The sequence below is a fragment of the Pelobates fuscus genome, chromosome 1 (genome assembly GCF_036172605.1).
Source record: "Pelobates fuscus isolate aPelFus1 chromosome 1, aPelFus1.pri, whole genome shotgun sequence".
NCBI lineage: Eukaryota > Metazoa > Chordata > Amphibia > Anura > Pelobatidae > Pelobates > Pelobates fuscus.
The window spans coordinates 93,217,661-93,244,732 of NC_086317.1; the positions used below are offsets into that span (position 1 = coordinate 93,217,661).

Below are 27,072 nucleotides of genomic sequence, written 5' to 3' on the forward strand. Positions count from 1 at the left end.
ATTATTATTATTATTATTATTATTATTATTATTATTATTATTATTATTATTATTATTATTATTATTATTAGCCAACAACAATTTTCTCCTTTTCCCTTTTTCTTTTGCTTCTTTCTCCTTTTTTACAAGTACTCTGCTCCTTCTTTCTCCAATGCTACAAGTATTCTGCTCCTTCATTCTCCTTTTTACAAGTACTCTGCTCCTTTATTTTATCCCCTTTTTTCTATTTTTCTTCCCTTTTTTATTTTTTTTATCGTTTCCTTTTTATCTCCTATTTTTTATGCTTGGGTAGGGGGGCTGTGAGGTGGGTAGGGGGGCTGTGAGGTGGGTAGGGGGGCTGTATAGTGGGTAGGGGGGATGTGGCAGCAACGCCACCACGTCTGCCACCGTCCCCAATCATCTCCACACTGACCCATGGAAGCGTGCAGCTGTCCATCTCCCAAACACTGGAGAGAAAGAGGAAGTACCCCCCTACCCACCCGCGATTCCTGGCCCTGAATGCCAGCATTTCAAAATTCCTGGCCTTTGAAATGCTGTCATTCTGTCTGGTGGAGAAGGACAGTTTTAAAAACCTGATGGCGTTATTGGACTGCAAGAAATGTACCGCAGGCCGCAAATGTTTATTTTTTTTCATCTCCGAATATTTGGGGGGCTACCCCATAAAAAAAACAAAAACAGTGTTGGCTACCTCCTACACCGCTGCGTCCACCTACACCGCCACGGTCACTGCCTCCTCAACCTATAGGTCACTTAGTATAAACCATGTACACAATAGCAGAGGCTTGTGAAGGTCTTTTTTTCCATGCATCAGGAGTTGAGCTCAGTTTGAACAATTAAAGAGAATATCCTGATCAAAGATTCCATCTAGTGCTATTTTATGGCTCATCTGTATTTTTAATTTGTATGTATTTGATGTTATTTTAAGTGATTTCCCTATCCACATTTGTTTGCAGGGCACTTGTCCTACTCTTACTCCCATTTTACTTCCTTTTGCAGCCCTCTAGCACGTTCCAGGACTTTTTTTAGAGCCATTTTAGTGCCCAAAAGTTCGGGTCCCAATTGACTTCAATGGGGTTCGGGGTCAAGTTCGAGCCCGAACCCGAACTTTTTTCCGAAGTTCAGTCGAACCCGCTGAACCCAAACATCCAGGTGTCCGCTCAACTCTACAGCTTACTAAGAATAGTAACACAATATAAAAAGATATCTGCATACAGAAAATATAGTTTAAGCATATATTTCTAAAATAAAGGTATTACAACTGCTATAGCAATCTTCATCAATCTCTAGAATGGTAATGTAATACTTACAGTGAAATGTTAGTCTATTAATCTCTTCCTGACTGTAGGGATGATATGACCCATTTATACTTTCTATGCTGTTTGCAAGAAGGGAGTGAGCTGACATTGTCCACACAATTACAGGCATTCAATTAGTAACCCGTGGCTAGTAGCAGAGAAATGAATTATTTCCTAGGCTGATAATCATTCTTAGAGTATAAATTAGAATGTGTGTAGGCATGCAAGAAGAGTCTCAACTGTGCGGTCAGATGATTTCCTTTATGGATATGGTGCAATGCCATACGAGATTGCCATTCAGCTTGACTAGTACCAATAGCATCGGGTGTGAATCCCCCATTCCCAGCTGTTGCCCTCTCTGACCTTCCTCGGTGTAACTAGGGATCTCTCTCGTGCAGGTATTATGTCGTGGGGTAGTGTAGGAACCTTGGGTTTGCTCGGGGGCTCCTGTCACTCAGCTTACTCCAGAAGGCTTCAAATAGGGCATCCAGCTGCAGTCCGATATTGGGCACCACTCTCAGGGAATTTGTGGTACACACAGCCTCTGCCATCTTGGAAGTATTACACCGGAGCCATCTGGAACTGAGAAATTGCCACGAAGCCCCGTAGCAAGGTCCGGAGGGGGAAGGAGGCCGAATAATACTCTCTGCCGGTCACAAGCTGAAGCCAAGATGTCAAGGCACTACAAGTATCCCCCGCACGGCAGGTGAGTAGCAGGATTCAACCATGGCAGAATAATTGCCGCGAGAGGTGAGAAAATCAAAGGATTCAGTGGGTTGGCAAGGAGCTCTAACAGAATGTGTCCTGCTGCCATGAAAGTCAACCCGGTTTATGAAAGAAAACAAAATTTGGGGAAATCCTGACTTTCCTATAAGGCCACTTTGGGCACCAAAACAAATTACAATTGTAGATTATGCTAGCTTTAGTGTACCTATAATCTTAATTTTATTAATGACAGGAGGCGAGTATTTGCTTAAGTCTTTCTTTACTAGAACTCCACAGCAGCACAGAAAACAACCAATCAGAAAAAAGTTAGGCACTATAAAACTCCCCTTCCCATACATCTTTTCCTCTTCCAAGCTGCGACAAAACAGAACAAAAGGCAGAAAACATAATGGGGAAGAAACTAAGTCCTAGATACAATGAATACAGCAATGTCCACCATCCGAGAAGAACTGCCACACCAGATAGCGTTGATGGACTGTAAACTGAAACGAGAGAAAAACAGAATCGAACAGGTTGATTATCCAATGAAATGTACTCCGAATAAACTTGTAGGTACCCAATGTAGCAACCAACATTACCTTAATCTGTAGATATCCCAACCCTACTTATGAAAAACAGACATAAGAACAGGTGACAGGTAGCAGAGACAACAAGCAGAGTTGCATACGTACCTGATTAATCCAAACTATTAAATTTAAACAAGGGAGGGATAAGAACGGGTGGGAAATACTCGACTGCTGTCATTAATAAAATTAAGATTATAGGTACACAAAAGCGAGCATAATCTACAATTTTATAAGATGCCAGCTGACGAAGCATTCCAAATACGTAAAAAATACCATCCGCTGATGGATCCATTGTACGTGGGGTTGCGACCTGTTTCCTAGCAGCTGGTCCATTAGCTGCCAAGTTGACCTATTAGTCATTTTCCTGTAGTTGTAAAATGTCGAAGGTCATTTGCGGACTTAGGGCCGCGAGAAGAAACTGCCACCATGTCTCAACTCTTGATGTGTATGGTGGCTCCTGCCAGGGTCACCTGGTGACGTGGCCTTGCAGGTAGATCTCCAATCTCAAGGAATGCGCCTAAGTCCACCACCAATTCCATAATAGAACCGAGTAGGATCTTCTGTTCCCTCATAGCCTACCAGGTGAGATGTCTCATCCGAGAATAAATTTATTATGCAGGCAAAAGTGTGGTCAAACTAGCCGTATCCTAAGTGATTCCAAATGGACTGTGTAATCCTCGGCTGTGGTAGAGAAAGGACTCCAAAAGCCCCCCTCATATCAGGGTCCCAAACTGAACTTGTGTGGTGGAACGGTGGTCAACTATCCTGGGAATAGTGAGTCCCGGAAATATTCAAAGGAACGGAAAACGTAAACCGGATTTGAGATTTCCATCCAGATATGTCATCGTCTAAGAGTGATAAGATGTATGGATCCAATGGTGATTGGGACCTGTCTAACAACAAAGAGTCCTCACGTGCTGTAGTGAGAGAGTGAAATAATCTGATTACCCATAGTACGAACCTGTTCCATGCCCGACCTGTCAAAATTCATGTAGAGGTTCCTAGTCTACATGCCACCTACACGTATCTCTCAGAGTAGGCCCTAGGTCAAGGGACCCAGGAATGTGAGTTCGATAACCGAAGTCAAAGTCCCCTTATAGAGGAATACCTCCCTTCTTAGTTTGGAGTCCCGCAAACACATAGCGTTCTCCAATACGCAAGCAAGGTGTAAAGTCCCTTCGCTCACGACAGGTGGCTCCAGAGCAGATAAAACAAAAAAACAAGAGTCTAGCTTCAACCTTGTCCGCGTAGGAGTCAGGGCACCCCGGGTTCCCCCATAGAGTCTCGTAGATATCCTTGAGGGTAGTTGAAAAGGTGGGTTAGCGAGAACCCCAAGCCAAGACGGCTCCTGTGAGGGAAATAGAGTATAGATGGAGTGCCCTCCATCTCCGATCCATGTTCTCCAGATATGTGTTCAGAGGAGTAAGGGCAGTCCTGTCATCTTATCCCAAGATTGTAATGACCAGGGAACTCAAGTCAATGGGGTTTCCAGTCTTTCTTTACGGTGTACCTGCAGACCGGGTAGTGGGCCTTCCCTAGTCTTGTTACCCGAGCAAGGCAGTGCCTGTTTGCTCCATGAAGGCTTCAGTATCTCATGTCATCATGATATGGAAACAACTGTCTGCGCAGTTTGTTCGCGAAGGTCCGGATATCTAAAACAGAATGCAATTGTCTGTTTTATAAAGTGCAGAATATACCAAAACCTGCACACTTGTAATACCTGAGGCCCATCCGCTAGCCGTACCGTCTCCAGGAGTGTGTGCAAATAAGCGTGAGTCTCCCCCCGTTATACCTCTGTGAGTATTTCTCGCGTGTGTTGCACAGTGGTCTGAATCCAGCAGATCCATTACAGGAGGTGAAATAAAGGGATCCAGTCTAAATATGTATATCTTGCCTGAACAGGCAGCCCTCTATAACGAAATCGTTAGCACAGTCATTAGATCTAATTAAATTGAGGGAGGGCCGCGCGCTCTAATAACAAATCAGTGTCAAGTTCCGTATATGAGAGGGGTTCGCTCTCTGTTTGTGAAAATAAAATATCCTTCTCGGATCGAGGTGATGGAGGGCCGCACCCTCCTGTAATCCAAACTAGAGTCCCTTAGAGACTCAAGGTGACCAACTGTAGGGGTACACCATTTACTAATATCAGCATAAGACTGAGATCCGGAGGTGGGTCTCTCTCTGACCACGAGACCTCTCTGACTTGCTCACCTGAGATGGAATCAACTGGTAATAAACCAAACCCATGGCAGATGGAATAGTATGCAACCTCGGGCCGTGTCCATCCTTAATAACAGAAAGGGATGGTGCGAAAATGCAACCTTCGGAAACAATGATGGAAACTACCAACTGACCTCCCGGATCCCGTGCGCGCGCAGGGTCCAGGATGACCGTCAGTAGCATGAGGAAAGCTAGAGACGTTCTCCGCAATCCACGAGAGCCCTGGAGGTCGGAGGAGGTCAAGTCAGGCCTCTCGACGACCCGAGCGATAGGACAATTGGAAGGCTCGACAATCAAGAAAAGACAAATAATGTAGATAATGGAAAATACATACCTCGGAAAGAATAGCAGATTGGAACAGCAAGTCAAGGAAACCCAACTGAAAGGGCAGAGCTAAACATGACGTAGAACTAACTACCAATACCTAAGATGGATACCGGGAAGGTAGCTAAATGGCTAGTTGCTGAAAGCAAGGCAACCGTGCTCCCCTGTTGGCGTCTGGTCCCTGCTTGTGCGAAATTCTCTTTGGAGACGTGCCGCCCCCGGGTCAGTGTAAACAATGGTGGTGCGCCCAGGGATCCTCATAAAAAACCTTGCCCCTCTGGGCATGAGTTTTAGGGCCTTCACCCTTCCAATCATATTGAGGTGCCCATATACTGGTGTCCTCTTGGATAGTAAGGCAGCAGTGCTTGCCTGGACACCCACCTATCTCCATGTCAATAGTGGGTACTGGACTTTTCTCAGTGATATCCTTCCAGGCCTGCAGCTAAAAGGGGGTTTTGGGCCCAGATAGCTCAGGCTGAACAAAGGGCACAGATAGAGCAGGCCAGTCAGAAAGGCACGGACATAGTAGGCCATTCAAAAGGGCACAGACCTAGTAGGCCATTCAAAAGGGCACAGACATAGCAGGCCAATCAATGAGGCACAGACATAGCAGGCCAATCAATGGGGTACAGACATAGCAGGCCAATCAATGGGCACAGACGTAGCAGGCCAATCCTGGGTTGCGCATAAAATGAGTAATGGGGACCCCTGAGTTTGGGCAGAGTCCCCTAAATATCTATAAATCCTCAGGGTATCCCGAGACATAGGATCCCTAGACACCAACCTTTTTAGACAGCATAATACAGTGTGAATAACCTGAACCGGGACTGGCAGTCCTTAAATGCCCAGCAGCAGGGGCGGACTGACCGGTCGGGCACTTCGGACATGGTCCGAGGGCCCGGCCGGGAGGGGGGCCCGCCATCAGGGGGCCCGGACGCCCCTTTAAATGCTGCAGCCGCCTGAGCGCTCTCTTAAGAGCGCTCAGGCGGCTGCAGCTTCTCACCTCCCCTCCCCGTAGCGTGGCCGAGCTGCTCTGCGTCCGCGGTGCCGGCCGGAGTGATAGGAAGGTGCACACACACTGAGTGTGCACCTTCCTGTCAGTCCGGCCGGGTACAGGAAACAGAAACTCCTGTTCCGCGCGGAACAGGAGTTTCTGTTTCCTGTACCCGGCCGGACTGACAGGAAGGTGCACACTCAGTGTGTGTGCACCTTCCTATCAATCCGGCCGGCACCGCGGACGCAGAGCAGCTTGGCCATGCTACGGGGAGGGGGTAAAAAGAGAGAGGGAGGGAGGGGGGGTTAAAAGAGAGAGGGGGGGATTAAAAGAGAGAGGGGGGGTTAAAAGAGAGAGGGGGGGTTAAAAGAGGGAGGGGGGGGTTAAAAGGGAGGGGGGGTGGTTAAAAGAGAGAGGGGGGGTTGTTAAAAGAGATGGGTTAAAAGAGAGAGGGAGGGGGGTTTAAAAGAGGGAGGGGGTTAAAAGAGAGAGGGAGGGGGGTTAAAAGAGGGAGGGGGGGTTAAAAGAGAGAGGGGGGTTAAAAGAGAGAGGGGGGTTGTTAAAAGAGAGAGGGAGGGGAGGTTAAAAGAGAGAGGGGGGGTTAAAAGAGAGAGGGAGGGGGATAAAAAGAAAGAGGGAGGGGGTAAAAAGAGAGAGGGAGGGGGGTAAAAAGAGAGAGGGAGGGGGTAAAAAGAGAGAGGGAGGGGGGGTAAGAAGAGAGAGGGAGGGGGGTAAGAAGAGAGAGGGAGGGGGGTAAGAAGAGGGAGGGGGGTAAGAAGGGAGGGGGGAGTAAGAAGGGGGTAAGAAGAGGGGGAGGGGGAGTAAAAGAGGAAGGGGGGTAAGAAGAGGGGGAGGGGGAGTAAAAGAGGAAGGGGGGAGTAAGAAGAGGGGGAGGGGAGAGTAAGAAGAGGGGGGAGGGGGTAAGAAGAGGGGGAGGGGAGAGTAAGAAGAGGGGGGAGGGGGTAAGAAGAGGGGAGAGTAAGAAGAGAGGGGGGGAGTAAAGGGGGTAAGAAGAGGGGAGGGGGGAGTAAAAAGAGGAAGGGGGAGTAAGAAGAGGGGGGAGGGGGTAAGAAGAGCGGGGAGGGGGTAAGAAGAGGGGAGTGGGGAGTAAAAAGAGGAAGGGGGAGTAAGAAGAGGGGGGAGGGGGGTAAGAAGAGGGGGGAGGGGGTAAGAAGAGGGGGGAGTAAGAAGAGGGAGGAGTAAGAAGAGGGGGAGAGTAAGAAGGGGGAGTAAGGAGAGGGGGAGGGGGAGTAAGAAGAGGGGGAGAGTAAAAAGGGTGGTAAGAAGAGAGTGGGAGTAAGAAGGGGGTAAGAAGAGGGGAGGGGGGGTAAGAAGAGGGGGAGGGGGGAGTAAGAGGAGGGCAATTGCCCCCTCCCCTGTCTGCAGGCACCGTGCGGGCAGCCGGCAGGGGAGGGAGGAAGAGAGGACCCGGGAGCTCAGCCTGCAGCTCCTCTGGGTCCTTCTTGCGCGAGCACAGATCGTTGCCGCGGTTACCACGGCAACGTTACGGCTCTTGCGAGAGTAAACTCTAGCCCTGGAGCTACAGGCTAGAGTTCACTCTCAACACTGCGACCACCAGGTATTCCTGGTGGTCGCAGTGGTGAGAGTGAACTTTAGCCCCATAAACACACTGCCCCCACACACGAAACACATTCACACACTGCCCCCCATACACACACACTGCCCCCACACACACCATACACATTTACACACATTGCCTCACACACACACACATACACTGCCCACCCATACACACACAGCCCCCCATACTAACATTGCCACACACATACACAGCCCCCTCGTACACACATTGCCCCACACACCCTACACATTCACACACTACACCCCCTCACACACACTGAACCTTTCACACACACTGCACCCCTTACACATTGCACCACTGCTCCTATACCCTACTACAGCCTCATATCCCAGCAGACCCCAGGTAAGTTGTCAAACTGTTCTTAAACGGTTTGACTACTTACTCTGGGAGGGGGGCACGGCAGTAGCCAGCAAGCCCACAGCCTGCCAGCAAGCCCACAGCCTGCCAGCCGCAGCCAGTAAGCCCACAGCCTTCCAGCAAGCCCACAGCCTGCCAGCCGCAGCCAGCAAGCCCACAGCCTGCCAGCCGCAGCCAGTAAGCCCACAGCCTTCCAGCAAGCCCACAGCCTGCCAGCCGCAGCCAGTAAGCCCACAGCCTTCCAGCAAGCCCACAGCCTGCCAGCCGCAGCCAGCAAGCCACAGCCTGCCAGCCGCAGCCAGCAAGCCCACAGCCTGCCAGCCGCAGCCAGCAAGCCCACAGCCTGCCGGCAGTAGCCAGCAAGCCCACAGCCTGCCAGCAAGCCCACAGCCTGCCAGCCGCAGCCAGTAAGCCCACAGCCTTCCAGCAAGCCCACAGCCTGCCAGCCGCAGCCAGCAAGCCCACAGCCTGCCGGCCATAGCCAGCAAGCCCACAGCCTGCCAGCAAGCCCACAGCCTGCCAGCCGCAGCCAGTAAGCCCACAGCCTTCCAGCAAGCCCACAGACTGCCAGCCAGCAACAGTAATTAAGGTAAGAGGAGCCAACTTGGCCTAGGTATCAGCTATGTTGTGTTGCTATATTGTGAATAGGAACCAGAGTGTTGGAGAGACCCCCCTCCAGGCCCCATTAGACTCCATTGTAGTCTCTAATGGGACCTGGAGGAAATTCTTTCTAACACACTCTCTAAAGGACACTGAGATAGCCTCTGCTAGAATGCTCCCCCCCTCCATGGCCCATTAGCCCTCAATTGTAGTCTCTACTGGGGCCTGGAGGCGACTGTTTCCAGCAGGGACACTGAGATGGCCTCTGTTAGAAAGACCCCCTTCCAAGCCTATTAGACTCCATTGTAGTCTCTAATAGGGCCTGGAGGGGATTCTTTCTAACACACTCTCTAAAGGACACTGAGATAGCCTCTGCTAGAAAGACCCCCCTCCATGGCCCATTGTAGTCTCTACTGGGGCCTTGAAGGGATTATTTCACTTTTGTTCCTTGTGTCTAAAGATTGTGTAGGGTGTGGCTGGAGGCGGTGCATGGAGGCGGGACATGGGTGGCGCTTGCTGCGGAGTATGGGTGGGGCCTGTAAGGGGCCCTTGATTTATTTTGCCCGGGGGCCCTGAGGGTTCTCAGTCCGCCCCTGCCCAGCAGGCAAACTAGTGGTATTCAAGCTGTATTGGACATAAGCTGAAGTTGTTCCAGTGATTATAGTGTCCATAAAATCAAGATATACTGAGCGATATCTTCCTTAAACTGTGAATTAGTATGCACATGTACATACAGATCTGTCTGAGAATTCCTCTCTTTATTATAGATCATCATACCACCTGAAGGGTATTGTACCAGTGGTCTCTTTCAGGAGTAGGGCTAAACCATAGCCAACTCAATTAATCTCCCCATATAACCTGGTAAAATAGAATAATATCAGCGTTGACTGGTCTCCCATACCAATTTGAGCCAGGTCAGGTCTGCCGGCTTTAAATATCTGCCATGAACAGTGTAATCATAGCAGAGTAGTTTTATCTGGGACTCCATAGCTGGGCCAGAAAAATATATATACTGTGAAGCACATCCATCCTAGAGCTAACTAGCAAATTGGCTCTGTATCACCCTATCCAGAGCCTGTGCACTGAGATCCGTATATACATGTAACTCCCAGATTGAGATATATACTGCCAGAAATCTGTGATATATAATGCCATAAAGCACACAGAATCTGTGATATATACTGCCATAAAGCACACAGAATCTGTGATATATACCCTGTCATTAAAATTCACAGAAATCTGTGATATATACAGCTATAACACTCACAGCAAGATGCTCAGGATCTGTGATATAGACTGTCCTAAAAAAAAACTCACAGCAAGCTGTGACATATACACGGTCATGGGAACTCATTAATCCGTTATAAAAACAGTCATAACACTCACAGCAAGTTGTGAGATATGCACTGTCATACAAACCACAGTAAACTGTGATAGGTCATATCTGTAGGTAAAACTATGGTAAATATGTAGAGATCAGCCGGTGAATCCCAGCAGGGCAACAATAGCCGAGATCCGACCACCGAGGCAGGAGGAGGGGCCGCGAGCAAGCGCCCCTTCTCTAGCCGTTCGGATGCACGTGGCTCTATGAAGAAACCTGCCGCGGCAAGGCGGCCACGTGTGTGAGCGGACCCAGTCGCCGGGTACTCGCGTCCGACCGTAAGAAACCCCGGGCGCCGGCAGGCTCACACTAGAGCTCGGGGAGTCAGAGGAGGCAGCCAGGAGGCTAGTCTCCTGACACCCCGAGCGGAGCGCCCGTAGCCCGCAGGGGGGACTAATAGAATGGCGCTAGGAAGTGGGGTGGGGTGGGGGGGGGGGAACAAACCGACAGGAATCTCCAGGAAACCCCTAAAACCACCACATGATGAAAACGGGTAGTAATCCCGAGATAAATAATAAATATAAAACAAAATACAATATATAACTAATAAATAAATAATAATATGTAGTGAACTATAGTGGATAGCTAAATACCATAAACATAAAATATATATGAGAAATCTAAAATGATATCAAATAATATAAATATAACTAAAAACAACACATATATAATATATAACTAATAAATAGATAAATAAATAAATAATCTGAAGCAAACTATAATAGATAGAACTAAATACCAGAAATAAAATATAATATGTAAATCATAAATATAAATCCTAAATAAATCACACTAAATCTCAAAGCCACCCACTAGAAGCAGGAGGCAGTGATACTCTGACCTGTACTGACTGCGGAGCAGCAAAGAAAGAGGGAATGATGCATGGGAAGGGGAGTTTTATAGTACCTAACTTTTTTCTGATTGGTTGTTTTCTGTGCTGCTGTGGAGTTCTAGTAAAGAGAGACTTAAGCAAATACGAAGCCTCCTGTCATGTTATAAAATTGCAATTACAATTACTTATATATTGCCAACACAACCCCAGATTTGTACAATAGGTAAAACAAGACAAACAATTAATTCTAACAAAACACATTTGACATATGGGAACACTAGGTGAAGCAAGCCTTGTCCAAACAAGCTTACAATCTAAAAGTCTGTGGACTTACAGAAAAAAGAGAGGGGGTGGGGGTATCATGATTAGTAAACATCAGTGTTGTTTCCACTCTACACATTGACCCTGTGCTGTGTCCGCTATTGCTCTCCCTACGCAAACCCTATCTTTGCAGTTCACCCTGGTCTCTGTCCAAGTTTGCATACTGGGCCCTCTGTCAGGGGTCGACTTGTCTGCGGTATGGTTGGCCAACCCTCCCTACCCCCCTTGAGGTTGTAACAGAAACATAACATATTTACAAAGGTTAAACACCAAGTGAAAAGTATGCATCCCTGTGCCGTCTCACCCTAAAGTGCCAATCCTGTGCAGTATGGTTGCTCCCGGGGTCATTCGTGGGTTCCCCAGGTTCCTTGAAGAAGTGTGTTTTAAGGATTGTTTTGAAGGACTGCAGAAAAGGGAAGGTTGAATGTGGCATGGAAAGGCATTCCATAAGGATGAGGCAGCCCTGGATATGTCCTGCATGCAAGGATCTGGAAGGTACCAGAAAGGGATAGTAACAGATTGTTGGCTGGCTGAGCAAAGAGGCATACTTGCTTATGAGGGAAGAGAGATAAGCACATGCATAGTTATGGAGAACTTGGTAGGTAAGTTCGGGAACTTTAACCAAATCCTAAATGAAACATGAAGCCAGTGTAGAGACTGGCAGAGGGGTGAGGTTTCAGAGTAGATAAGTCTAGTTCATACATTATGGACTTTATAGAGGCAATCTGAGCACTTTTCCAGCAAATAAGCATTGCAGGAAACAAGAGAGCATGGGCAAGCATTTAGCTTGTATTTGGAGTGAGAAAGGGGAAAATGTGACAAATGTTTTTGAGTGGAAAGTAACATGACTTTATGTAAGGGGTAACAGAAAGTAAACAACATGCTTGCGGGGTAGAGGTTATGATAGCTTGATGCGGTTGACCTGAAGGGAAACAGTGACAGATGTAGTCTTAGACATAAGAAAGATCAGGAGTTTGGTCTTGGAGAGGTTGGGTATTAGGAAACATAAAGCCATCCAGTCAGAGACAAAAGAAAGGATGGAAGTAACATGAACCACTTAATCGTAATGTAGTAGTTTTGGTGTATCGCTGACTGTTGTCCCTTTTTTTAGTCAAATGACAAATGAGTTTGTGTTTGCTGTATACAACAGCTTTGAAACACAACCCAGTGGTTAGATAGCTTTGCATTACTTCCTGAGTTGTGTTTCAAAGCTGTTGTATACAGCAAACACAAACTCCAAGGAATCCATGTTTAAAAAGTAATAATGAGGCAAAAATGTGATTCTTTGTTGAACTAATTATGCCCACCCAGAATCCCTTGCAGCATCACTGCAAATTTGAGATTTCTGTGGGAAAAGCAAGTCTTAAGGAGATCCGTGTTTAACAATGTATGGACTATCCACTGACTACAGGTGGAAGGGGTTCTCAATCACAATTTTCCCCACCATAACTTTCTTGGTTTGTAAATCAACATGAGACTTAACATTTTATACGTTTTTTATGTTAGAAATAAACCACTATGTATCAGTCTTAATATACAAGATTAAACAATAGTTTTTTTTTTCTTTTTTATCTTCTTTATTTTTGAATTGGCAATCAGGTGGAGCGACATATAGCATACATTCCATTTTGTACATCAAGCGTTCCAAGAACAAAAAATGAATAATGACATATTGTGCACAGTGTTGCAATTCCTTTCTATAAACAGTTGACATATGCTGCATGCCGGCAACACATACTTTAATGTCACCATACTTCATTGCTGCTCTGTAACCCTATTTCCCTGTTAACTTTACCCTTTTTTTTTTTCTAATTCTCTAAATAGACCTTAGACTGTAATAGGTACATAAAAAAGTTAAACGTTGTCTTAACATCGCATTACTAAATGACGGTACTCCGATCTTATAAAATTTGATTGGAATATAGATCTGAGTTGGTCTCCTGGTAGTTGTATGTGTCCTATGCATTCGGAGAGGACTAAGGATTCTTACTGTAAATTACGCATTTGCACAATCACAGAAGGGTGCTGTTCATGTAATTGCAGTAGATTAGGCAGTGCCCTAGAGATTAAATGATTTAAGGATAACTGAGACAGTCAACATATCTGTTATTAATTGGATGTATGTTTGTCCACTCTTTAAGGGTGTGTCTTATGTAAAAAGTTCCCGCAAGGGGGGAGCAGAAATTGGAGGATAAGTATACATGAGAAAAGAAAATGGAGAGTGCAGCAGAAAGACAGAACAGAAAGTAGGGGAGGAGGAGGAGGAACACTAGAGGGCGGATGAAAGGCCAGCCGTCACCGGCTATATTTAGAAAACTGGGCAGACTAGATGGGCCGAATGGTTCTTATCTGCCGTCACATTCTATGTTTCTATGTTTCTATGAATACGTCAGAGAGCACCACAGTGCCCCAAGGACCAGTACCCGCCCCCAAGGGTGGCGGAGGGGGCAGGTGGGTGGGGAGGTCAATGAGCCACAGCAGGCTGGGAAATAAGTAGGCTCCCTGAGAGCCTTTCAAGCGTTAGAGTTCTGTTATTCAGAATCTATGTAGTTCTCCCAGGGTTCCCATATTTTTTTAAAGGCTGTTGTGGTCCCCCTTACTTGCGCTGTCAGTTTATTCATGAGATAATTATCTTTTAAATAAGGAGTACCATATCTATGGGGGGTATAGTAGGTCGAAGCCAAGTTTCTGCTAAAGCTCTTCTGGCTGCCAGATTTTATGGAGAAGTGCTTGTTCTGCTCTAGTCCAGCCATCTATTGGCCTGGAAAGTAGGAAAACCCAGGGATCTGGGTCTAAGTGTTTGTGTACGATTTGAAAAGCGAGTGCGCTCACCTTTCTCCAGAAATCTTGCTCCTGTGGACAGCTCCACCACATATGGTTGTACTTTCCACTGATCCCACAGAGTCTCCAACAGAGATCAATTGGGGTCTTGTGCATATGGTACAGTTTAAGAGGAGTGGTATACCAACAGAACATAGTAAAAGTTAGTTTTTATTAGTAGTAATATTAAAAGCAACAGCTAGGTTTCATCCGGTAAGCAAAATAATAGAACTGTCAAAATAAATTCCAATAGCTAAAGAAAAAAAAAACATTTTAGTTTTAGAGGTAAGTCTACAATCATCCTTAAAGGTTGTGGGAACCAATGCTGAGTTGCCAAAATTGTGTAATGTGAGAGTTTAGTTGCCTTTTAAACAGATGTATGAAATAGAAAAATGCAGATCACAGAATGTGGACTAATCCACCTGAAAAGTACAACCAACCATTACTGAAAAATCTTGCAAGTCTTGGATTTTAAAGTGAATTTAAGAGATCTGTTTGAAAAAGATACCATATAATCCCACATCTTTCAGCAGGATTTAAGTCCAAATCATTCAGAAAATCAGTAAACCCTTTTCATGAAACGTAATCAAAATATCATTGAGTTATATGATTAGTCTCTTGACTCTGCTTTTTAGTAGAGCTACCATCAGCTTTAACATTTTGTGAAGCAGAAGAAAAGTGTGTGCTGCTAACTCAAATAAGGGGAAAAAAGACATGTAAACTGCCTCTTCCCTTTAAACCAACAATTTTGAAAAAAGTGATTGATGTTCTCTGCTCTTTGGTATTATCACATATGCATCCGATGTCTTGGTGATTGGAAGTATCTAGTGTATGTACACAGGTCAGTCATTGAGGGATCAATGTGAACTGAGCTGTTGACCTTTGTGGTGGTGTCTTGTCAGCCAAAGGTTGTGCTGGATGTTGGTACTCTTTAGTCTTGGTAGAGTGCCCTTCCCTCATTTAAAATATTGTCCTTCTATATGACAGTTTTTACAGATTATAACCATTAATGACTGAACTCTTTTTACATGTTTCTGTGCAACAGTCATTCGTATTTGGTGCTGTCGGCTCATTTGACTGGTCAGGAGGGATGTTACTTTATCAAACTCAGCATCCACACAAAGTGGAATTTCTCAGAGAAACCATTTCAGAAGACAATGCAAAACCATCAAAATATGGATATTTAGGTAAGACGACTACAAAATGGAATTGTACATAATCAATTTTCTAATAACTATTAATTATAGTATAAATATACATAGGGGTGCGATCTGGTTGATGAGTTTTGGAGACATCATAATTAACTATGAGATGAAAGTGCATTATTTTCCCTTCATAAGCATTTAGGCATTGTGTGTGTTATAGTTATATAATGATTATTTATAATATCTTTTTCTAGAATTCGATTTGGAACTTAGTTTAGAATTCCTTTAATCATACAAGTCTCAGCTTCCTGAGATTGATTATAATTATACTCCTTGTCAACAGCAAGTCTCACAGGATTATTTACTAAAGTGAGAATTCTAAGTGAATTTCAAATTTAAGGCCAGAGTAGATGAACCGAAAACATAACTGACTTAGAGATTTTTCTAGTTTGGCTATTTTGAGCTTAAATTTGAAATTAACTTTGTAAAACATATGAAAAGTGCCACCTTACGAAAATCCTCCCTGCAATTTGCCCTGTGGTCTCTTAAGGGTTTACAATGGGCATCAAAAAAAACAAAAAATATTTTGTGTAGAATCTCAATATGATCCAGTGCCCCACAAGTAACAAATGCTTACTTAAAAAAACTAACTTTCCACCAATGATTAATTCCCAAATCAAGCTCTGTGCATGTGCTTCAGAAAACTGACTAATATCTAAAACTTACCTTCCATTCTAATATTTCTCAGTGGGCATATAACTAAAAGGCCACTGAGTGTAAAATAATGTGTAAAATTACAATACGTTTTTATTAACAATAAAGGTTTATTTATTGTCTGATTCAATACAAATTAAATGAGTGATCATAGCAAACTTCAGATCTGATGCATCTCATGTCTTAGACCACTTACTCCTAAATATTCTAAATGCCATGTCAAAAACCACAAACTTTAGTTACAATATTTTTATGGCCACCGGCACCTTTACTTACCACATTCTGAGGGCTGGGATCATCATCAACACCGTCAATGTCTGGTACCTCACAGGAGTCCGAGCCTCCACTTAACATGTGAGAAGTATACATATTCCTTTTTAAGCCTTTAAAAAGGGTACCTTGACTTGGATCATGGGTTTCTAAAGGAACCCACGGCACCAAGATAATTGGGTGAAACAATATACATTGTTTAAAGACTTTAGTTCTGGAAAACCTGTAATGAATAAATAAACTGTTTGTACCCCTTGTATATCCCAGTTAGAATTTGGTAATGCACTGGTTGTCATTGTCATTTACCCTCTGTGTTTCAGGATGTGTGAATGTGCTTTGATTTCTCATCGACTAAATAGCGCTAGAGAGATTTTGGAGAGATTACAAAGTTGGGAAAATAGCAGCTTTAAGGTCACAATTATATTTGAGTCCTCGACAGTTATGGTTTAGTGAGCCAAATACAATTTCTGAATATTTTTGTAAAAATATTTTAAGAATGCTGAATTCTCAGATAAGCATAAAGCCTTTATCCATAACTTTCAGTGGTCCTTCTTGTGGTGTATTACCAAATTATATAAAGGATGTATGCATACACATATAAACTCTGGTAAGTCTATTTTACCAAATAATGACACACAATCTAACTAACTAAAACAACAACTACAGCAGCAACTACTAAACAAAGAAAATACCACCAGAACCCATTCACAATTCACCATGATTACCTTAGATCATGCCTGCTCACATGTTTGCACATCTGTTCAGAAATGCTTATGGACTCCCAAAGTAACTTATCTATACTTACCCAAGTCAGTCTCTTGCTCTCCTAAAGAGCCATACTCCACTCTCACCTCCAGCTCTGCTACTTTTCCACCTTGTTTGGTGGCTGTCACCCTTGCTGCCCTGTTGTGTATGTGTACCACACCTCAACTAGACTGTAAGCTCGTTTGAGCAGGGTCCTCATCTACCTATTGTTCCGTGGCACTGTGTAAATGTCTCTTTTATTGTAAACTCCCCCCCTTTCATAACATTGCAAAGCGCTGCAGAATTTGTTGGCACTATATAAATACTACTACTAATAATAATAATAATAGCACAACCAAAAATTAACAGAGATGAATGGAGATAGGGGGGAGTGGTTATCTCTTTCTGACTTGTATAAATATTGAATGACCTAATTAACATATCACATGGTAAAGCGTATTCCTATGCAAGAAAGGCATACATGAGCTTGGACACATGACCCCTGGTCACTATATGAGTTTGATGACAGAATGTCACCGCACTTCTGCCTGTTAATATTTTTAAAAACTGAAAACATTTGTTGACTTGCTCTGTTTCTCATCCTTCTTTATACATATCAGGATACAGTGTAACCATAGCACAGACCAAAATATACACCTTCTACATTGCCGGAGCTCCACACCATTCCAATGTTGGACAAGTCATAGCGTTTGAGGAGGATATCACTTCCTATCATCCCATTTATCTAAAAGGAGAACAGGTAAGCTATAAAACAGTAATCCTGAAACCATTTTATATTATTAAATTAAAAAATGTAAACTGATTTCTTAGTTAATTTGGTGTAATGAAAATTGCATTATATTGAGTTCATCCAGACAGTGAGACTTATTTACTGAGTGTCCCTTGTGTACAAAAAAATATCCAACTTTTTATATTTTTGTTTCTTTTTCATAAACAGCTTGGATCCTACTTTGGTTTTGAGCTCTGCACTGTGGATATTGAAACTGATGGCTATACTGATTTTCTCCTGGTGGGAGCACCTTTCTATCATATTCAAGGAGAGGAAGGGAAAGTTTATGTTTATAAGATAAACAGTATGGTAAGATGATTGTGTTATATACAAAAATTATAGAAAACGTTCTGAGAATACATGTGTGGAAATAGCTAGAGGCATGTAGCTAGTATGCAGTGTTGATTCATTGTATACATAACTCGTGATTTTTCCTAAATCTGTCTGCACATGTGAATTTTTCTATTGTGTCCAGTTTTCAAGTCATTGAGTATATGTTGGGTCTATTTCAAACATTGGGCATCTTTTCTTGGTTCTATCGGGAAATAAACTGATTTTCCCTAGTAAAAAAGAAGTGGGTGGTGAGAGCACAATAATAATTTATTTAACAATAATAAATATTGCACATTACCCTTAATTAAATGTAGAATTGGTAAAAAAAAAAGTGCTAATAATCGATCCGGGTGCTGTAACTCGAGTAAATTTCGCAAATAAAATAGAATAAAACTATAAAGTCCACTTTCGCTGTAACTTATTTTATTTGTTGTTTTTAAAGCTACCTTATAGTGTATAAATAAATTTGTTTGCGAAATTTCCTGCATCCAGGAATATTTTTAAGCAACAAACAACTTGCAAGATCACAGAGGAAAAAACAGCTTGGTACCTGATGTCCACGTGCTTTCACCTGATTTACCTTTAGTCTGAGCCAGCTTTTACCAAGTGGCTCATGACCATGTGAGTGGAACCTTTGAAATTTTAAATTGTCAAGTGGCTCCTAAGTTATTACACTATTTTGTGTCCCTTTTTTCCTGTTTCAATTTACAGGCATAAATATACAATTGATCTGATTGTGGAACCCGGATCGATTATTAGCACTTTTTTGTTACCAATTCTACATGTAATTAAGGGTAATGTGCAATATTTATTAGTGTGCTCTCACCACCCACTTCTTTTTTTATTGTGTATGTTTTGATGTGATTAAGTGACTTCACATAGGTGATTGTAGCACCTTATTCCCAACTGTTTAACCTTATATCTGAATTTGCACTACTGATTCTCCCTAGTGTTTAACCTTATTAATGGAGCAGTTCAGCCTGAGGTCAGCCAACATAGTCAAGTTATACACACTGTGTTGTTTAACCCCTTAAGGACCAAACTTCTGGAATAAAATGGAATCATGACGTGTCAGACATGTCATGTGTCCTTAAGGGGTTAAAAAAGGGAAAGACTAAACACTTGAAGTTAATTACCATTCTCTGATTATAATCAGAACAAAAATGTCTTACTAGGGTAAACCTCTATGTGTATAAAACAATAACTCGGAAATCAAACACACAATATACCGGTATACAAATAAACAAGATTAGGAGAAGAATTTTTCATTATGCAAAAATAAAGAAAAAAAACACATGGAAGTAAATGTTTTAATAGTTATAATTTTTTTTTTTCCTACAGGGCAATTTTACATTGGTTTATACACTAGAGCAAAATTCTTACTCATTTGCCAGGTTTGGGTATTCTGTAGCTAGTATTGGTGACATTAATCAAGACGGCTACCAAGATATTGCCGTAGGAGCTCCTCTAGAAGGCCATCTTGAACATCCTGATAATTTTGGAAGTGTTTACATCTACAATGGCAAAAAAGATGGAATTCGTAGAATACCCTCTCAGGTCTGTTGATACATTTGTATTATTTACATTTGACTATCATTTAGCAATGGCTAATTTATCTTTCTCCTCATTACTCCAATAAAGCACCATTCTATTGGTTATGAGCATTTAGCATTTTTAATATATCCGTATGAAACTTTATTACTCTCGCAAATGTTTCAATCCCATGTTAGGCAAATATCTGCCTTAAATTATTTCTTACACTGGACAAAGAAAATATGGCTAAACCAAAAATAAGGTCCACAAAGTTAAGAGAAGAGATCATCGCCCTTCACAAATATTTAAATTGTTTATTGAAAACCACTGAAAGTCTGTAAATTTATAAAAAAATAAACCTGATTTTCAATGGGGGTTGAATCATTTTGATTACAACTGTATATTGATTGCTATTAATGATTACGTCCACAAATATCTTGTAATATGAAGTATAAAGCTTTATAGAACATTAATTCAATGTGCAACTAAAGCATGTAATGGCAGTACATGATAATGAGTCAAATATCTTTTCCACTTCAAAAGCGAATCACAGCATTAACGTTCAACAAACAAAAATTGCAGTACTTTGGCCAGTCCATAGATGGCGGCCTGGACCTTACGAATGATGGTTATCCTGACATATCAGTGGGAGCTCTAGCAAGTGTTATAGTGTTGAGGTAAGTGGAAATTCACTTTGGTATATATACATATGACTACAATTTGCAACCTCTCATGTGAGCACTACAGCTTGTTGAGAAGCATTGGTAAGACAGTTGTTTGTGTGTTTACGCTCACAGATCTAGCACAGAGGCTTCTTAATGAGAAGATTCTGACTGGTCAGCTGCCTGGGAGGGCTTGTAAAGGCTGATGCTTTTGTAAGATGCTTTTCATATAGAAAAAGAAAACATGCAGAAAAATATACTTGCATCTTTTCTATAGGGTATATCTACTAAATAGTTAAGATAAAAAATAAATACATAATTACTGGATTTGCATATTTTTGGACAAGATCCAGTAGCAATCTGTCATGCAATGGTGTTTGCTAAATATGTGAATCGTATATTATATTAATGTGAAATTTGCAAATTTTAAGTCAGACAAAGAATGGATTTGCTGTTGATATGAGGATAGCAAATCTAGATGAAATATGATATTTTTTACTGGATTTTTTACATCTGCATACAATTTGGTTTTAAATGCATAAACCCTTAGGGATTTCAAACAGTTCACATTTCAGCTACTAAGCCTGTTAGTGGTATTAAAATTGCAAAGGGTACTTCTCTGGCTGTTTTCAGAGACCTATACTAAGCATTAGTTCATACTATTTTTAGCATTGACAAAATCAAAAAGAAAATAAATCTGTCTCTTTCATTTCTATTTACTAGTGATATTGCGAGTGAAGAGTGTGTCCTCCATTTTTCTTTTTTAAAAAGTTGCAGATTTCAATAGAAATTGACACTTTTCTAAATTAACCTTGTTTTATCCCCCTGGTTGTCAATCAGACAACAGGTCCTGTTACTTCCTGGTAGTCTAGCTCAGTGGAGCTAAACTCAAGAGGCAGCAATTGTTCATCGCACCTGCCTTCCAAAGACTTCTCATTAAATTGGAAAGTCTGTAATAGGACAGCTATTGAAGTTTGGGCGTTGCCAGAAGGGAAGGGTTTATAGAGGCTTCAGGCAAGAGATCTGCAGCTGTTTGCAAGCTGTTTTTAGATATACCCCCAATGACAAAATGAATAATTCATTAGGAGTATATCTACTAAACAATGATTACAAAAATTAAAAATGATTTGGGCAACAGAGTGTCCCATTAACATTGTTACACCCCACCCTGACTTTCAGTCAGACAGTCCTGTTACTTCCTGGTTTGGTTAGCTCAGTGGAGCTAAACTCAAGATGCAGCAATTGCCCAGAGCACCTTCCTTGCAAAGACTTCTCATTGAGCTGCATTGGAAGTCTGTGATTGGACAGCCACAACAAGTCTGGGTGGGGTTTTAAGAGGAAGGTAGACAAGATAACTGCAGATTTTGCAAGCTGTTTTCAGATATATTCTAATTTAAAAAAAAATCATAAATAAATGGATGCATGTATTCATGGGGTGTATTTCTACTAAATAGTGCTATGTTAATTTTTGTGTGTATTTGAGCAGAGGAGTGTCCCTTTGAGATTGACACCAGTGCAAACTTTGGTAGACTGGTGCAAAATTTTGTCAATATTTCAAATAGAGTGCAATAAAATTATATTCTTGAAAAAAAAAATTAATTAGGCATTATTAGTGATACTTGTAACATTTCATTCTTTGTGGAGACCATAATATAAATGCAGCATGGAAGGATGCATTTACTAGCAAACAGTGAAAAAGAGTTGGGTCTCTTCACAAATACACTTAACTTGGCTTTGTTTTTTTTATATTTGACATAACTTCATGTAAATACTTTTTGAAAATCAAATTGTTTTATCTTGTGATAGGTCTCGCCCAGTTGTTAAAATAACAGCCAATGTGCGGTTCATGCCAAGTGAAATTCCACTTATCCTTACCAATGATGAACTAGTTGTGGACATCTGCTTTAACATTTCACCATTAAAAACCACAGGTAACTTTAAATGAAAACTAAAATACAACAATGGAGTGTTGTTAAACCAAAATCATGAACTAAAGCTCACAGTGATTCACAGTGTGTATGAGTGTATCACAGAAAGTCACAGCAATAAAACTCACAGTGATGTCCAGTCAGGTCCATAAATATTGGGACATCAACACAATTCTAATCTTTTTAGCTCTATACACCACCACAATGGATTTGAAATGAAAAATATGTGCTTTAACTGCAGACTTCCAAATCAGGTGAACGGTGTAGGAATTACAACAGTTTGTATATGTGCCTCCCACTTTTCAAGGGACCAAACGTAATGGGACAATTGGCTGCTCAGCTGTTCCATGGCCAGGTGTGTGTTATTCCCTCATTATCCCATTTACAAGGAGCAGATAAAAGGTCCAGAGTTAATTTCAAGTGTGCTATTTGCATTTGGAATATGTTGCTGTCAACTCTAAATATGAGATCCAAAGAGCTGTCACTATCAGTGAAGCAAGCCATCATTAGGCTGAGAAAACAAAATAAACCCATCAGAGAGATAGCAAAAACATTAGGTGTGGCCAAATCAACTGTTTGGAACATCTTTAAAAAGAAAGAACGCGCCGGTGAGCTCAGCAACACCAAAAGACCCGGAAGACCACGGAAAATAACTGTAGTGGATGACCGAAGAATTCTTTCCCTGGTGAAGCAAACACCCTTCACAACAGTTGACCAGATCAAGAACACTCTCCAGGAGGTAGGTGTATGTGTGTCAAAGTCAACAATCAAGGAAAGACTTCACCAGAGTGAATACAGAGGGTTCACCACAAGATGTAAACCATTGGTTAGCCTCAAAAACAGGAAGGCCAGATTAGAGTTTGTCAAACAACATCTAAAAAAGCATTCACAGTTCTGGAACAACATCCTATGGACAGATGAGACAAAGATCAACTTGTACCAGAGTGATGGGAAGAGAGGAGTATGGAGAAGGAAAGGAACTGCTCATGATCCAAAGCATACCACCTCATCAGTGAAGCATGGTGGTGGTAGTGTAATGGCGTGGGCATGTATGGCTGCCAATGGAACTAGTTCTCTTGTATTTATTGATGATGTGACTGCTGACAAAAGCAGCAGGATGAATTCTGAAGTGTTTCGGGCAATATTATCTGGTCATATTCAGCCAAATGCTTCAGAACTCATTGGACGGCGCTTCACAGTGCAGATGGACAATGACCCGAAGCATACTGCAAAAGCAACCAAATAGTTTTTAAAGGCCAAGTCAATCACCTGACCTGAATCCGATTGAGCATGCATTTCACTTGATGAAGACAAAACTGAAGGGAAAATGCCCCAAGAACAAGCAGGAACTGAAGACAGCTGCAGTAGAGGCCTGGCAGAGCATCACCAGGTATGAAACCCAGCGTCTGGTGATGTCTATGTGTTCCAGACTTCAGGCTGTAATTGACTGCAAAGGATTTGCAACCATGTATTAAAAAGTGAAAGTTTGATTTATGGGAGGCACATATACAAACTGTTGTAATTCCTACACCGTTCACCTGATTTGGATGTAAATACCCTCAAATTAAAGCTGAAAGTCTGCAGTTAAAGCACATCTTGTTTGTTTCATTTCAAACCCATTGTGTTGGTGTATAGAGCCAAAAAGATTAGAATTGTGTCGATGTCCCAATATTTATGGACCTGACTGTACAGTCTGAGTGTATCACAGAAAGCCACAACAATAAAACTCACAGTGATGCACAGTGTGTATGAGTGTATCACAGAAGGCCACAGCAATGTGCAGTATGTCTGAGTGAATCAGAAGTGCAAGCAATAAAAGTTACAATAAGAAGTAGTGCGCATTAGTGTATCACAGAGTTCTTAGCAAAGACATGCAGTGTGTATGATTATCAATAAGCTCCACAGTGCTGGGTTTATATCTTATGTAGGAGGATTTGGCTGCATTTTATCATAACCGATTCAGACAGTGCCCAGTTTGAATGTAATTAAGGGTATCTGACCTTCCATTATCAGGGCCAGTTTAGTCAGTGTATCACTTGATTAAACTCAACTGTGTGTGGAGGTAGATTGAGTGGATTTCAAAAGAACCCGGCACTCTATTACCTGCACACTCACACAGACACAGAGCTGTATTCTGGTTTTGTGCTTCCCTAGACAAAACCCGGGCACCTCCCACCTTTCCAAATTTCTCTTCCTGGCAGACACACGTCCTCGCTGATGCATGCATTGGCATACATTCACTGACAGATACACAGTCATTGTCACACACACTGTTTAACCAAAACACACTTTCACTGAAACATACACATTCACAGACAAACACACTCACTCATTGACAGTTACACACACACACATTCACCAACAGACACACATACACACCAACAGAACGCATTCACTAACAGACACACATACACAATCACTGACAAGATACACATGCACACTCACTGACAGACACACACACTGACAGAAATGCATACACACTCACTGACAGACACACACACTGGGACACACATATATTAACTGACAGATACACACTGACAAACACACATACACACACACTGACAGACATATACACACTCACTGACAGATATATACACTCAGTGTCATACACATCCACTCAGTGTCAGACACACACATTCACTGAAAGACACACACTGACAGACATATGCATCCACCGACAGACATACACATTCACTGACAGACACACATACCCACACTGACACACACACTCACTGACAAACACATATACACTCTCAGTGATAGGCACACACACTCTTTGATAGACACATACACACTCACTAACAGACACACATTTACACACACACTAACACATTCACTAACAGACACACACACTAACACACTCACTAACGGACACAAACATACACTCACTGACAAACACACACACACACTAACACACTCACTAACAGACAGACTAACACACTCACACATACACACACACACTAACACACTCAGTAATAGACACATACACTTTTTTTAAAGTTCAATTCACCCAGCCTCCCTACCTTTGGGAGTGCTTGTGTGGATTCTTCCCTGGGGTCCAGTAGGGCTGGCTGCATATCGGCAGACAGGCGGTCGGACTTTCAGGCACAGTGGAGGGGGTGGCGAGGGAGCTCTGATTTTCCTGCTCAGCTCCCTCACGTGCCTCTCAGTGATGTCCGGCCAGAGTGATGTCATATTCCGGCTCTGGCATCACCGTGGGGCGCGAGAGAGCTGAGCAGGGAGAGCTCATGGGAGAGTGCTCCCTCTCCGCCTGCGTCAATTATCAGTGCATTTGCCGGAGCGTTTGGGGGTCTGCTTTTTTTGCCACCCACCTGAAAATGCCACCCAAGGCAAATGCCTTGCCAGTCTCTCGGTAGATACATCACTGCACAGACATAAACTATGTATAAATATGAAAATGTTTTACTGTACATCGAAACACACATTACGTGTTTTTAGGATAATACATTTTGTCAATAGAAATGTGATTTCTTTTCAGAAATGAAAAAAACCTCTCTCAAGTACTCTCTGGACCTGGATGTTGACATGCACGAAAAACGCATAACATTTAAGGAGGATTCTGAGAAAGGATCACTTTCCTTGATTGAAAAGAACTGTACACGACTTTTGCTGGCTCTACTGGTAAATGTTTGATTTAAACTTCATCAAAATTTTTCACAGACCTATTTAGCATGCAATAAAACATTATAGCTGTGGCGTAAAAAAAACAAACAACACAAAACACCTACATCTACTTGTATATTCTGTTTATAAGAATATAGGACTTCTCTACAGCTTAGAAAAAAAAATTGTAAGCTACAACTATAGGAGATAATAACGTAATGAATTTCCAAAGCAATCCAATGATACCAGAAGACAAATCAGAGACTACTTTGTCTTATGGACAAGCCTGAGATTGACAAAAGGTGGAGCTTTGTCATCAAATTTGAGTCAATCCCAGCAGCCATCACAAGTGACAGCTGGGGGATACGGCCATTGTCTATGGAGGCTCCTGTGGTGTCGCATGATCCTCTGTAGACCTCTGTGTTGTACTCTCTTACATGTGAGAGAGTACATCACTAACATACCTACTGGCAACTGATCTGCAGGATGAAGAAGTCAGCGACTGCGAGGCACAGCTTGAAACAAGTAAAACCATCAGGCAGGCTTCCGAGGGGTCAAGGCACTCAGTAAAATAAATAATTTTAAAAACTACAATTAAAAAATAATAATAATAAAAAAATGTTTTATTAATACATACATATATTAATATAAAAATACACTTAGAGTAAAATTACATACGTATATATGTATAATAACTATATAAAATAACTGTATAAATTGTATATATTATTATATATTATTATAAAAAGAATAAAAATAACTAAAAAAATTAAAAACTATTTTAAAAATTACAACAATTTTATATATATATGTGTTTCTATCAAAATACACTTAGAATGAAATTATATATATATATATATATATATATATTTATATATATATATATATATATATGTATATATAAATAAATAAAAATTATTCAAAATATACATATGTCCATATACATAATTACATAAATAATTTCATAAATATACACGTAGACTTCAAATATATAAATATGTATAAATATATTTAAATTCTACGTGCATATTTATGTAATATTTCTACATAATTAATTAATTTTATTGATTGCAATTTGCGGGACGTGACAAAAGTCCAGAGAATTTCATTTGCTAGCACTATATTTTACCCTGTAAACATGGGGGGTACTGTTTTACTCGGGAGACTTTGCCGAACACAAATATTAGTGTTTCAAAACATTAAAACATATCACAGCGATGATATTGTAAGTGAAATTTAATTTTTTTGCATTTTTCACACACAAATGGCTCTTTTACTGATGATATCATT

General features: G+C 41.8%; 1 protein-coding gene across 1 annotated transcript in view; it reads left to right on the forward strand.

The window, feature by feature from the left end:
• Positions 1-27,072, forward strand: part of ITGAE (integrin subunit alpha E) — a 112,705-nt gene that overhangs the window by 53,613 nt on the left and 32,020 nt on the right. The window contains exons 13-19 of the mRNA XM_063444344.1: positions 15,085-15,226; positions 17,533-17,672; positions 17,871-18,011; positions 19,377-19,592; positions 20,112-20,245; positions 22,037-22,161; positions 25,658-25,800. Of these exons, the coding sequence (XP_063300414.1) occupies positions 15,085-15,226; positions 17,533-17,672; positions 17,871-18,011; positions 19,377-19,592; positions 20,112-20,245; positions 22,037-22,161; positions 25,658-25,800 (1,041 nt within the window). The remainder of the gene's footprint in view (positions 1-15,084; positions 15,227-17,532; positions 17,673-17,870; positions 18,012-19,376; positions 19,593-20,111; positions 20,246-22,036; positions 22,162-25,657; positions 25,801-27,072) is intronic.